Raw genomic sequence first — 12,211 nt, 5'->3', positions numbered from 1 at the left:
GCGACTTTGGATCTGTGTTTGGATACCGGCAGATGCCATTTTGAATGAAGATGGTTACTGAACTGTTCCAAACTGCAAGCATTTAGACCCCTCTTAAGACTGAATGCACCATCTTGATTCAAAATTATATCTTTTGAAACTGCGTTGATATCAATCAAATTTGACAGGAAGCTAATAGGGCTGGGCTTGATTCTTATTGAAGTTGAGAGGGATTGCTAGTTGTTTATGACAGGCCCAAGACATTTTGCTATCTGGGTAGAAGAACAAGATGGTGCTTATTCCCATTATGCACCCAGAAGCTGGACAGGTAATTTACTTTTACCTCAGCTTTTTTTTTTTTTTACTGCATTTGTGAGCAGCAAATTTTATTTGACTAAATCTAATTCTATTTTACACAACTGTACAATTCCAGGGCATGAAATACAGTTAATAATTAAAATAAGAACTGTCGTGCAAAGCATTCATGAGTCAAAATTATATTTGCATAATTTAATTGGACTTACATTTATTGTTTAAATTAGCAGTATCAAGTTTGATCCTTTACCTTAAGGTTAGGATTAAATGTCAATAAGTCTGCATGCACATTTACTGTACTAGGGAATATAGTGCAGCTTACTTCTGAGTAAACATGCACATGATTGTTCTATAAGAGCACAATCTCTGTAAACCACTTGGAGACTGTTGTAGTTAAGGAATAGATAAAGTGTTTAAATGAATAAAATAAATAAATAAATTGCATGCTCTTTCTAGGTAAATTAATTCGAAAGAATGACCAGGTTCTGGTTCTATAATCACAATAATTAAGGCTGCAATCCTATACCCAGTTACCTGGATTTAAATGTGCCTCAACTCAATGGGGTACATTTCTTAATATACGCGTGTATGCTCTGTTGACGGAAAGGGTGAACAGCCCCCCCCCCCACTCGTGAGTACACAGAGGTCATTGGAATGAGCAAAAAAACCCTGTTTGGGGTGAAGTCATCTTAATAGGTACTTTAGGACTTGGGTTTGCGTTTTGTACGCATAAACCTTCCAGAGTCTGTGAATGACTAACGCCATAGGGGAAGACCGTCTGCGTCGCTTTTTTCGCGGTATGCAAAAGAAAGGCAGAAGGCTGGTAAACAAACACTGGTAAACGCATGAATGAATGGGAAAGAATAAGCAAGACGTATAAACGTGGGGGGGGGGGGAGAAATCCAGCCCAGGTTTTCCCGTCCGCTTCCTGAGTGACAGATTGACATCATTGGAGGCGTGACGCGAGGCTGAGGTGGGGGCTCGGCGCTGCAAGGCTGCCGTGCAGTTCGGCTCATTCTGAAACAGCAACGCGAAAGCGCAGAGCAGTTGGCGAAGGGATAGCAGCAGCAGGCGGCGGCAACAACGGCAGGCGACGGGCTGCGTCCTTGGATTTACCTCCAGCTGCCGCGATTGGGCTTTGCAAAAGGACTCTGAACCTGTTCGTTCGGTAAGCCTGATCTGGAGGGCTCCCCCCCCCTTTTTTTGCGCGAGGCATTTCGGAAGTAGCTCAGGTGCTGCTGGGTGCCCCGTGCATATCGGCTGAGCTAGGCAGCCCACCGCTCGCTTAAAAAGCGCTTTCAAAAACACGTCCTCGTATCATTTCACTGCGATCTGGTGTCCGATGCAGCGACTTAAATGCGTTGTGCACCGCGAACCTTCCGAGTAGCCTCGAGCGAAGAAGACGCGGCAATCCGCAGTCCCCCACCCCGCCCCATGCAAGGGGATCGTTTGCTCCTCGTGCAAAGATCATGTGTGTGCGTGCGTACCCCCGATTTGCATTATATCCGCGGGGTCTGTCCCCCGTCCTGCCCCGCCATGCTAGTGGTGTAGCAAGACTGTCAACCAGTCTGCACCAGCAAGCACATGGCAGCTTTTGCAGAATCCATTGCCTCCCTCCCCCTTTCCCTTACATATGGAATTCACTCTTCTCGTGCCTGCAGTGCTTTCTTAACTCCTTGCTCAGATCGTGTTTAAAAATAAATAAATTATTTTTTATTGTTATTCTCCCAGGCGTTCCCGTTGCACGTTCTCTTCTCTCTCCCTCTCCCCGGCTAGCCTAAGAGGAGAGGGGAGCTGCTGCGGGCGAAGGACCATGTGGTGAAAAAGAGCTCGGAGTCGAGGAAGCAGTTGGACTCGCTCGCCTGCACGCGCGCTTTACTTGGGAGGGGAAATCGTGCGCCTCCAAAGGAGAGAGGGAGGGGGAGAAAGAAAGAGAGAGAGAGAGAGAGGAAAAAAGGGGGAAGAAAGCTCCAACTTGGAGGAAAGCAGGAGGGCAGCCGCCGCCGCAGCAGCAAGCTCGCTTTGCAAACACTCTTCGCTCCCACCTCCTCCGCTGCTTCCAGGCGACCCTCTCCAAGCTGCGCGCCTTTGCATTGCTGCAGAGCGAGCGACAGCCGTTGCAAAAGCAGCTCGGTCTCCTTTTTTACCTGGCAGCCGGAGACGCCTCTTCTCCCCCCTTCAGCCTCCACCCCCCTCCCGCACCGGATCGCCTGTCGCTGCTCCTGGGAGAAAAGCCTGCTCGGCTCATGGACGACCAGCTCGAGGAGGGGCGCGTGTAGGGCACCCCCCTTGAATGTGCGTGCTTCGGCTGGAGAGGTGTTTGGCGGGCCGTGGAGGCGGATTTCCTTGCGCGCGAGGGCGTCGCGGCCGCTCCGTAGCCTCGGCAGCAGGAAAGGCGGGCGCCGAAGAAGCGGGTCTCGGGGGCCACCAGCGAGGATTGCGGCGCCTGGGCGCGTGGAGACTTGCCGGAGCCCCGCTGCCCTATGGATCTAACCTAGCAGGGCAGTGCTTTCGCGCGGATCGGCCCTTGGAAGACGTAAGTTTGCGCCCGTCCTCTTCTGCCTCCACTTCGCAATATGGATCTTGCCGCCGCCCGGTTTCGCGCCGGGGGAGCCCGAGGGGTTAGCAGGTGCCCTGCTGGCTCCTCTTCCCCTCGCGGTGGGGTGGGGTGGGGGGTTGGCGGCGGCGGCCAAGGCTGTTTCCCACACGACGCACGTCCTCTTTCCCCAGGCGCTTGGGGGGGGGGGCGCCGCTCGGCTGGCTTTCTGCTGAACGGCAACGCGCGCAGGCGAGATTTCTGAACTTGTTGCTGCGGGCAAGGAATAGGCTCGGACTCTGCGGAAAGCCCGGAGGGGACGAGGACACGGGTGGATCAAAGCGGGGGAGGACCAACCTCTGCTGCCAGGTGCTTCTGGCGGGAGAACTAGCTAACGCACTTCCACAAAACCTCTGGCTTAAGGTGCGAAACCCTGTGTGTGTGTGCGTGTTGTTGTTTTTTATATGCATTCTCCCACTGAGGCAGCTGACACATCCATTGATTTCCATGGGTGTTCGTTGCAATGACATGAAACCTATTTGACATTATCTGCGGGCTTGTTTACACCGAAAGAAGTGATCAGTGTGTGGCTTGGGTGACTTGAATTATGGCTGCATTGTCTAACTCGAGGATTGTGTAGGCATGGGTTGGAATTTATGCTTGGTTTTGAATCCCACGTGATCAACACTCATTTGCACCTTCGCTTAGTGCGTAAAGGGCTTAGATTCCACCTGGGGTTGCTTGCCCATTCTCAAGTTGTTCAATGTGGATTAGGTGCCTCTTAACATCCTGTAAGATGCAGCTCTGCTGCATCTTAGCCAGTGCAGGTTCGTGGGAGTTTTCAGGGATCTGTGTGAAATAGTTATTTTTATTTTATATATATATATATATAAAAGGTCTGAGGTCTAGCGCACTTGCAAGGCAGAGATGGTCTCTCTTAATGCGCTAGAGGCAGGTGGAAATTCCGGCTATCCTTAGTATTATTATCTGTAGTTTTTTCAGCAAGCGTTCAGAAATATTGTTTGTCTGTGGTAGCTGCAACTGGTGGTTGGAGCGTCGTGAGATGATTCCCTACTGCTGTTGCTTCGTGGTGTGAATGTGCGCTTCATTGAACGTAGTCGGCAAGGCAGGGATTTCCCCTTTTGAGTCTGAGTGAGATTTTAGCAGGTCAGTAGAAAGGCGTGGAGGCTGCAAGGAGGAAATGGTGGGTAAGACAAAGATAAAAAGGCTTCCCCCGTCCTTCCACTCCGCCTCCTCAGAAAGCACCAGGGGGGAGAGGGGGAAAAATCCCTGCATGCTCAAACTAGCACACACAACTTTCGTATTGGTCTTGAAAGGTAGAGAAAGGAGTGTGCAGTGCAGCTTTAAGTACTGGAAAGTCCGTCCCCCTGAGGTAATGGTAACCTCAGCCATTCCCCTCCTCCTGCAAATGGGTGGGTGGGGAGGCTGGGGGGGGAATAATCCCTTGTTTTCATTCATAACTTTTTCCTCTTCCTCTCTGTCAGCTCTGCATTCATCGCCTCCGTTGAGATCGGGTTGCAGAGTGGGCAGTGCTGCCCTGGTGCGTTCTCATTTTCTCTTTGAGAGTCCATTCAGTGCTGAGTTTTTACAGCATTTCTCTCTCCTCCCCGCCCCCCCCCCCTTTCAAATGGGAAGTCTGCTGTTAGAAGGCTGCTGATAGAAACGCAGGGCTGATGTCTTACGAGGAAGCCTTTTTTGGGTGGGGAGTTAAGAATATTAGATAGATAGATGATAGATAGATAGATAGCTGTCACAGACCGCAGTCCTGTGTATACTTTACCTGGGTGTAAGCCCTGTGGAACACAGTAACATTTATTTCTTTGTAGCCATAGGATTGTACTGAACTGCTGCTTGTGTTGTCTGCATCCTGCCTTTTTATTTTGTTGGAATAATTAAGGCTGCAATCCTAAACTCGATTGTTCTGGACTAAGGCTCCATGAATGAACACTTTGGGATTTGCTTAGGAAGAAATACTGATAGGATACCTGGCTGGTTTTTTGTGTGTGACTTTTGCAAACAATTCTAGCCCACCCTCCTCCTAAGAAGCTCTGTAGCAGTTCCCACCCTACATTTTAACATCCCAAGAACCCCAGTCTGGTTCAAAGAATGGCTCAAAGCTACTGACTTAAAAAAGGACAACAATAGAAAGAATTCTCTTGTGCTCTTTATAAAAGCCTATGAAAAGGAGAACTTGTGTGAGGCAGATAAGGTGTGATTGAGTTGAGCAGAGCTCTTTGTCTTGCACTCTCTACACCTTGAACAGGTGATAGGTGGGGTGGGGTGAACCTGAGCGGTCCCTTGCTTCCCCCTCCCCACATGTTCTGATTAAAGAAACTTTTTCTTCCCTCTTTTAAATGACTGCATGATTTCTTTTGGGGTGTTTTTAAAATGTCTTAGAAAAGAACACAGGTGGGGAGATGTTGTGGTCCTTCAGCTGTGAGGCTGTACAGTTTTCATGACATTTGCTGTTGGAAACCAAATGTTGGTTGCTTCCTTACTTCCTTTTGTCTAATTACTGAATGACAGATCCACATTTATTTATAAACACCACTATTATTTTGATCAGGGGGTTGGAACTGATGGCATTTAAGGTTCTGTATTGGAGGCCCACCTTAATCAACCTCCATAAAGGAATGGAAGCAGTATCTTAAAACTAAGGCATCTGCTATGTGGAGCACTTAAGCATGTGAGCTGCTATCTGGCTCAAATTTTCCGCAGTTATGAACTCCTTCAGGAGACTCAGTCTTCGCTGCATTATGCTGGTATGATCTCTAAAACGGCTGCTAAAATACCCAGTGTGTTACATAGAACTACATGTAACATTACATTAACCCTTTGTTTTGTTCAGGAGAGGAATGTGTGGGAAATTTTTCAAATCAAGTGTTTCACTCTTTTTGAAACAATATTTTAAACAGCAAATTGTCACTTAAAAAAGAGGCTTCCCCAGAAATTAACAGATGACCACTTCAGTAGCATCTTGCAATAGTGGTCCCAAGAGATTCAAGATGGTTCAAACCAAAAAACACATTTATGTCTTATCTGGTCTCATATACGCCATTTTGAATCCTGCCTAACTATTCCTCCCCTCCCTCTTATTTTTGTGCAGCAGATAACATACTTTTCACTTGCAAGTGAAGGTGCACATAATCTTCCGAAACAACTGATTAAATGCCATACTTTATTTGTCTTATCTTTTCTGCTGCAACCCTTTCCTGCCTCCACCACCTCCTTTCACACCCTGCCTTATGGTCCAAGAATACTTGGAAGCCTATTGTGTAACAGGATGTTTACATCTGGTGTTTTGCTTTAATGAGCGTGCTAGATTGTTTTGATTTTTTAAAAAAATTTTTGAAAGAGATATTTACTCCCAGAAAAGAAAAAAATTCTTCACATGCTTTCCCCATTGCTAATATGCTTCAGGCGTCATGGAATAGCAGTTAAAAAGGCAGCTATGCTGAATTTGAGTTTAGAATCAGGCTTGGTATTGGAATGTGGCTTTGACAGCGAAAACGGGCAAGAACTTCTTACAGGTCCTGCCGTTTGGGGGCATGAATGTGATTCTGTAATGTGGCTTTGAAGCACATTTTATGTCGGTGTTTAGACGTAAGGGGGAATGTACCTGAAGTAGCTTCAGCTATGTTTGATGTAGCATGAAATAACTATAAGAATAAAATGTGCATGCATAACGCTCATAACTTCACGCTTGGAAAAAAAAGCTATGCAAACATGAAAGATTTTTGTTTCGTTCCTTAAACTGTAAGTTAATCTTTGGTGTACTTTATTTACAATATCTACTCTCATATAACACATACGTATTTGTTTTAAACTGCTATGTGCCCTTTTACTCGAGGCCAGTGTAATTCCATCCCTGGGATATTGTTAATAGGTAGTTAGGCCAATTTGTGGCTTGCTGTAAAATGTTTTTATTTGTTTGGGTGGTGTATTTTATTTTTTGCTGCTGTGTGTGTGTGTGTGTTTTCGTTTTAGGAGAAGCAGCTTACTTCTCCCTTTTCAACTCTTGTTTTTCTCTCTGCCTCTCTTTTAGGATTTCCGATGCATGCCAGGTTCCTGGTGAATGCCAGAAGTAGAGATCACGACAGATGGAGTCCCAAGGTCAGCATGGAAGTGGCAGTTCATTAGTGGTCCTTCAGCAGCCTTCTTTGGACAGCCGGCAAAGGGTGGACTATGAGAGAGAGCTCCAGCCCCCCACGATCTTGTCTCTAGACCAGATCAAGACTATCAGGGGCAGCAACGAATACACGGAGGGCCCATCTGTGGTGAAGAAGTCTGCCCCACGGACAGCTCCCAGGCAAGAGAAGCACGAAAGGACTCATGAAAACATACCGATTAATGTGAATAATAATTACGAGCACCGGCCCAGCCACCCGGGGCACGCGCTGCATCAACACAACGCCAGGGCTCCTGTGCTCAGCAGGTCAACCAGCACCGGCAGCGCAGCCAGTTCCGGAAGTAACAGCAGCGCTTCCTCGGAGCAGGGCCTGCTCCTGAGGTCGCCCCCGTGCAGGCCAGGGCCGGGCCACAGATTGGAAAGGCCCATCTGGACGCAGCCCAAGCCATCGTCTCTGGTGGTGGAGGACCTGAAGAGTCCTTTGAAAGAGGACCTGGCCCAGCACAAGTTTATCTGTGAAGAGTGCGGGAAGTGCAAGTGTGGGGAGTGCAGGGCCCCCAGGCCCTTGCCTTCTTGCCTGGCCTGCAACCGGCAGTGCTTGTGCTCTGCGGAGAGCATGGTGGAATACAGCACCTGCATGTGCCTGGTCAAAGGGATCTTCTACCACTGTTCCAACGATGATGAAGGGGACTCCTACGCAGATAACCCTTGCTCTTGTTCCCAGTCGCATTGCTGGACTAGGTACTTGTGCATGGGAGCCATGGCCTTGGTTTTGCCTTGCCTGCTCTGCTATCCTCCGGCGAAAGGATGCCTGAAACTGTGCAGAGGGTGTTACGACCGGATCAATCGCCCAGGTTGCAGGTGCAAGAACTCCAACACAGTTTATTGTAAGCTGGAAAGTTGCCCCTCCAGGGGTCAAGGCAAGCCCTCCTGATTTATGGGGGCGCGGGGAAAGGTTGAGTTCCTCAGACTGTCGTTCAGGTTGTGGCTGGCTTTTCTGTCTTTGCCCCCCCCCCTTATCTTTTTCCCCTTACTTACATGCACAAATGACCCTCCTCTCCCACCATAGCTTCTCTCAGCAAAAGGCAAATTGGGATTCCCCCCCCCCCCCTTGGTCTTTGGGTAAGTGTAGCCCATGTACTTGCATCTAATCTCCCAATATGGCAAGTCGTCTTTAGGTTTGTGAGTAATCCATTCCTGAAAGAAGTAATGAGGGAATTGGGTTTTTCTGAAGCCGCCTGCTCTGCAAGCAACTTTCCAAAGATGCTGTTTTTGTTTGTCCTCCATAACAATTTTTAACTGATTTTTAGTGGCTTCCGAGTGATTATTTCAAAGTATTTGTGTGTGTGTGTGTGAAAGAACTGAATTATGAAGCTTTAAAGAAAAGAAAGCATTTTTTAAATAGTTGGGTTAAAACTTAGCAAACCTAGTCCTGCTGTCTTTATAGATTGCAACCATCCTGGCTTTTGCTCCCATCTTGACAGTTCTTTTAGAATTTCGTGATCCGTATTGCAAAGCCTTATCTAGCTTGGATTTCCAACACACAAAAACACACACACCATCCTCACTAGAAATGCTATGAGAATATTGTGATGCTCTGGCTTAGATTCCTTGAATTGCAGGGGTTGGACTAGATAACCCTTGGGGTCCCTTCCAACTCTACAATTCTATGATTCTATGACTACAGCTTTCTTCATTGGTTTCTATAGCTTTCAGATTTGTACAAGGTCCTAAGTTTTCACTCCCCCCCCCTTTTTCTCTTCTTTTGATGCTAAAGTTGTTGATTTCTGCACATCTGAGTAATACTCTTCAGGTATCATACAGTTTTAAGTTGTGTAAACATTCTTGGATCTCTTAACACTTCTATTATTTCTGTGGTTTAATGACATTTAACTCTACTCTGTGCTCGATAACTTTAATCCTCTGTTTTTATTGCCTTAGCCACAAATTGTGGTGCTTTTTGTATATTTTATGTAAAAACACAAAGTTGAATTCTGACTATTTTTAAGACAAAGGTCTGTTAAAACTTTTTTATTGTAAAGAATATTTATTATGTGAATTTCTATTATTTTATGATATTTATTACAAAGGACTGTTCCAAAAATGTACTCCTGTCTGAATATAACAAAATACCAATACTTAACGAAAATAAGGATGACACGAAGAAAGTACATATGTTAAACTATAATGCAGAAAATATAATAATTAATGAAAACGTCTCTTGGGTTCTTTATTTTTTAATATAACAATAAGTTGTTAATAGCAGTATTAGTAAGTAAGAGTACTGCTGCTTTTATTTTCCATTTTTTCCATGACTGTGAAACCACTGCTAGTATTCTAGTTTTATTTAATCACTTAGAAAAAAAATCAGAAAAGTTTTAAACTCTTGAGATATTTCATAGCATTCATATATTTTGTGGACCCCATTTGATGTTTCTATGGACTCCTTACAAATTCTTGCATTGTCTTTAAAAGTTTGTAGTCCTCATGGCTCCAAGTGTGAAAATGGGATCGCAAAAATTGCCCTATGTCTGAAGGACCATCGTGATTCAGCCCCCCCCCCCCCAAAAAAAAGTTTGACTTGACCTACAGGCCATAAGTGTACTACAAAATAAGAACAGCTTCCGAACCAATCACAATTTGCCATCTGCTAATTTCATGAAATGTGCAAATGACTTGTATCCATCCCACTCATTGGTATTTACAAGACAGGTGGGCAACCAGTGGCCCCCCAGATGATGTTGGACTACAACTCCCATCATCCTTGACCATTGGCTGGGACTGATAGGAGGAGGGGAGTCACAGGTTCCCCACCCTTGCTTTCAAAATGGTGCTGAATCTCTTTTCTACTATTTTTTGGTATGGCAACTGGAGTCTTCTGTTTCACTTCCTCAGAAGGCATTATGGAAACTTCCATTTACCATCAGCAGTTTAAGTGCTTTCTTTTCCTGAAATGCCAATCGTGCCATTTTAGCAGCAACGTGTTAGTTGATTGAATTGCATATCAGCTGAAGAAAATGCATCTATTTTCAAGTTTGCATCTGAATAAAAAATTAAGAATCAGAATAACAAAAGTACTTTGTGTTAATAAAGTCCAGTAGTTGAAGGAGCTTCTGGGCTTCCCTAATTCTTGTGGCCCATTGGGGCTGTTCGTTCACCGCTATTAGCTGCCAGATGGTTCCACATAAATTTTAATACAGAATTTGCTCTATCTCTTGGCACTGTTCCAATCTGTTGTCCACAGCTGGAGTTGGGACGTAGTATTGTACCTTTTGAGGTTTAGTGGGAACTGCAGTGCCCATAGATACAAACAACCTTCCTCATTTTAAGTTTCTCAAGGAAGCATATGTTGCTAAGCAGTGGTTTCCAAAATCTTGATCGTTGCCATCTTCGGTCTTGTAGAAGATTCAAGTGAGTCCAGCTCTTGCGACTGAAGCAACAGTGACACATTTAGTGTGTTCTTTCTTTGTTGGATTATTAAAAATGTTTGTGTAAGAAGGCTCACTGTAATGTCAGTACTTGACCTTAAAAGTTGCACCTTTTGCAAGGGAAAAAGAGCAGTTTATCTAGTAAAAGTATGGATATTTTCTTAAAAGTTTTGGGTTGATGTCATCTTGTCATTTTGTACAAGCATCCTAATTTAGCAGGTGTAAGTGCAGATACAGGATTTTGTGTGTGGTTTTCTGTTTCGGAAACAGATATGACCCTGCATGTACAAGAGATTGTGGTGATGAGAAAACCCCCAACATTGAAAACCACATAAGCACAGTCAGCTACCACAGCACATTTGGTTTTTGTATAGGAGACCAAATCTACTCTTCCTTTTAGCACTGATCATCTGTTTGGTGATGAATAGAAAGAGGAGAGATCTCTGAAAACAGCAACATAATACAATCTCCATAATCCTCATAATTTATCAAGGTACTTGGCTAATAAACAGGATCTCATTTCACAATTCTCCAATTGCTTTTCCTAAAATCATCTCTCTTTCACAAGGAAAAGGAGGAGGATGTAATATTTTTTCTTAGTATCTTTTGATATGATCCATTTTTTGCACATCTATTTTTCACTGTTGCACTCAGTGCCCCCTTGTGATAGTACTTCTCATTTGGGAATATGTTTTCACAATACTCACAGTATGTTTCGTCTGTGAAATGGAGTACGGTATTTCATACAGATTGCTTTTGTGTTGCTATTGCTCCTGTCTTTGTATCTGTTCAAAATGCACAAGATGCCGTGCTTTGGGCATATGATGAATATTGTAAAATGTAGTTTGAGAGTGCTATGATAGATGTGAAAAGTTGCATTTAGGATAGTACAGTGGACACTCGGGTTGTGAACGTGATCCGTGTGGGAGGCACATTCGCAACCCATGCATGGGTCCCAATTCGGCGCTTCTGCGCATGTGCAAAGCGCGATTGAGCGGTTCTGAGCATGCACAAGCACCAAAACCCGGAAGTAACACGTTCCGGTAGTTCTAGGTTTGGCATGGTGCGCAACCCAAAAATGCACAAACTGAAGCATCTGTAACCCAAGGTATGACTGCAGTTGCGAATTGAACTTTGAGCAATGCCAATTATGTGATATACCAGTTTTTAAGAGCATTGCTTTTTTATTCATTTGCTTATAATTTGGATTGGACCTGCTAGTTTTCAGGCTTTCTTCTGTTTCTTTTTAAAGGCACAGGCTAGTCTAAAACAGAACATTCATTCATATGTGAACACTGGATCCACAATTATTTTCAGATTATGTAACTTGGTCAATGGACTGTTTGCCTTTTATTTCCTGCACAACTAATACTGTAGAGACTATTGAAAACAAGCAAACCACGAACCCAAGAAAAATTGGGTAATTTATTCCTAGCATTCAGTGATCGATCCTGGTTTGGTTTTGGTTTTTTCAAAAAGTGGCATGTTTCTTTGTAGCTGTTTTACTAGATCTATTCTTAGAGCTACTCACAACAATTGAACATGGGAAGCAGCAGGAAAAGCAACTAGAGAAGCCTAAGTAGCATGGATCTTTGCCTACAATCAGACACTTATTTCAGCCTCTGCTTTTAAGGAGCACCAGAAGCTGGCACAGGGACGCGGGTGGCACTGTGGGTAAACCACAGAGCCTAGGACTTGCTGATCAAAAGGTCGGCGGTTCGAATCCCCGCGGCGGAGTGCGCTCCTGTCGTTCGGTCCCAGCTCCTGCCCACCTAGCAGTTCGAAAGCACCCCCAAGTGCAAG

General features: G+C 45.1%; 1 protein-coding gene across 5 annotated transcripts; it reads left to right on the top strand.

Moving 5' to 3' along the window:
* Positions 1-1,290: 1,290 nt before the first annotated feature.
* On the top strand, positions 1,291-9,199 carry SPRY1 (sprouty RTK signaling antagonist 1). Of its 5 annotated transcripts, XM_081208170.1 has the most exons (3): positions 1,292-1,462; positions 2,026-2,830; positions 6,897-9,199. In XM_081208170.1, exon 3 carries the CDS (start codon positions 6,952-6,954, stop codon positions 7,912-7,914), a length of 963 nt encoding a protein of 320 aa, XP_081064296.1. In that variant the 5' UTR covers positions 1,292-1,462; positions 2,026-2,830; positions 6,897-6,951; the 3' UTR covers positions 7,915-9,199. The 5 variants fall into 5 exon arrangements, with proteins under 5 accessions (XP_081064297.1, XP_081064296.1, XP_081064299.1 ...); XM_081208171.1 differs by lacking the exon at positions 2,026-2,830 and having other exon boundaries at positions 1,291-1,462; XM_081208173.1 differs by lacking the exons at positions 1,292-1,462; positions 2,026-2,830 and adding an exon at positions 4,205-4,223.
* The last annotated feature ends 3,012 nt before the right edge of the window (positions 9,200-12,211 follow it).

The sequence above is a fragment of the Podarcis bocagei genome (assembly GCF_964188305.1).
Source record: "Podarcis bocagei genome assembly, chromosome: 9".
Taxonomy (NCBI): Eukaryota; Metazoa; Chordata; class Lepidosauria; order Squamata; family Lacertidae; genus Podarcis; species Podarcis bocagei.
The sequence above is the reverse complement of the archived record's forward strand: the minus strand, read 5'-3'. Positions and strand labels throughout refer to the sequence as shown.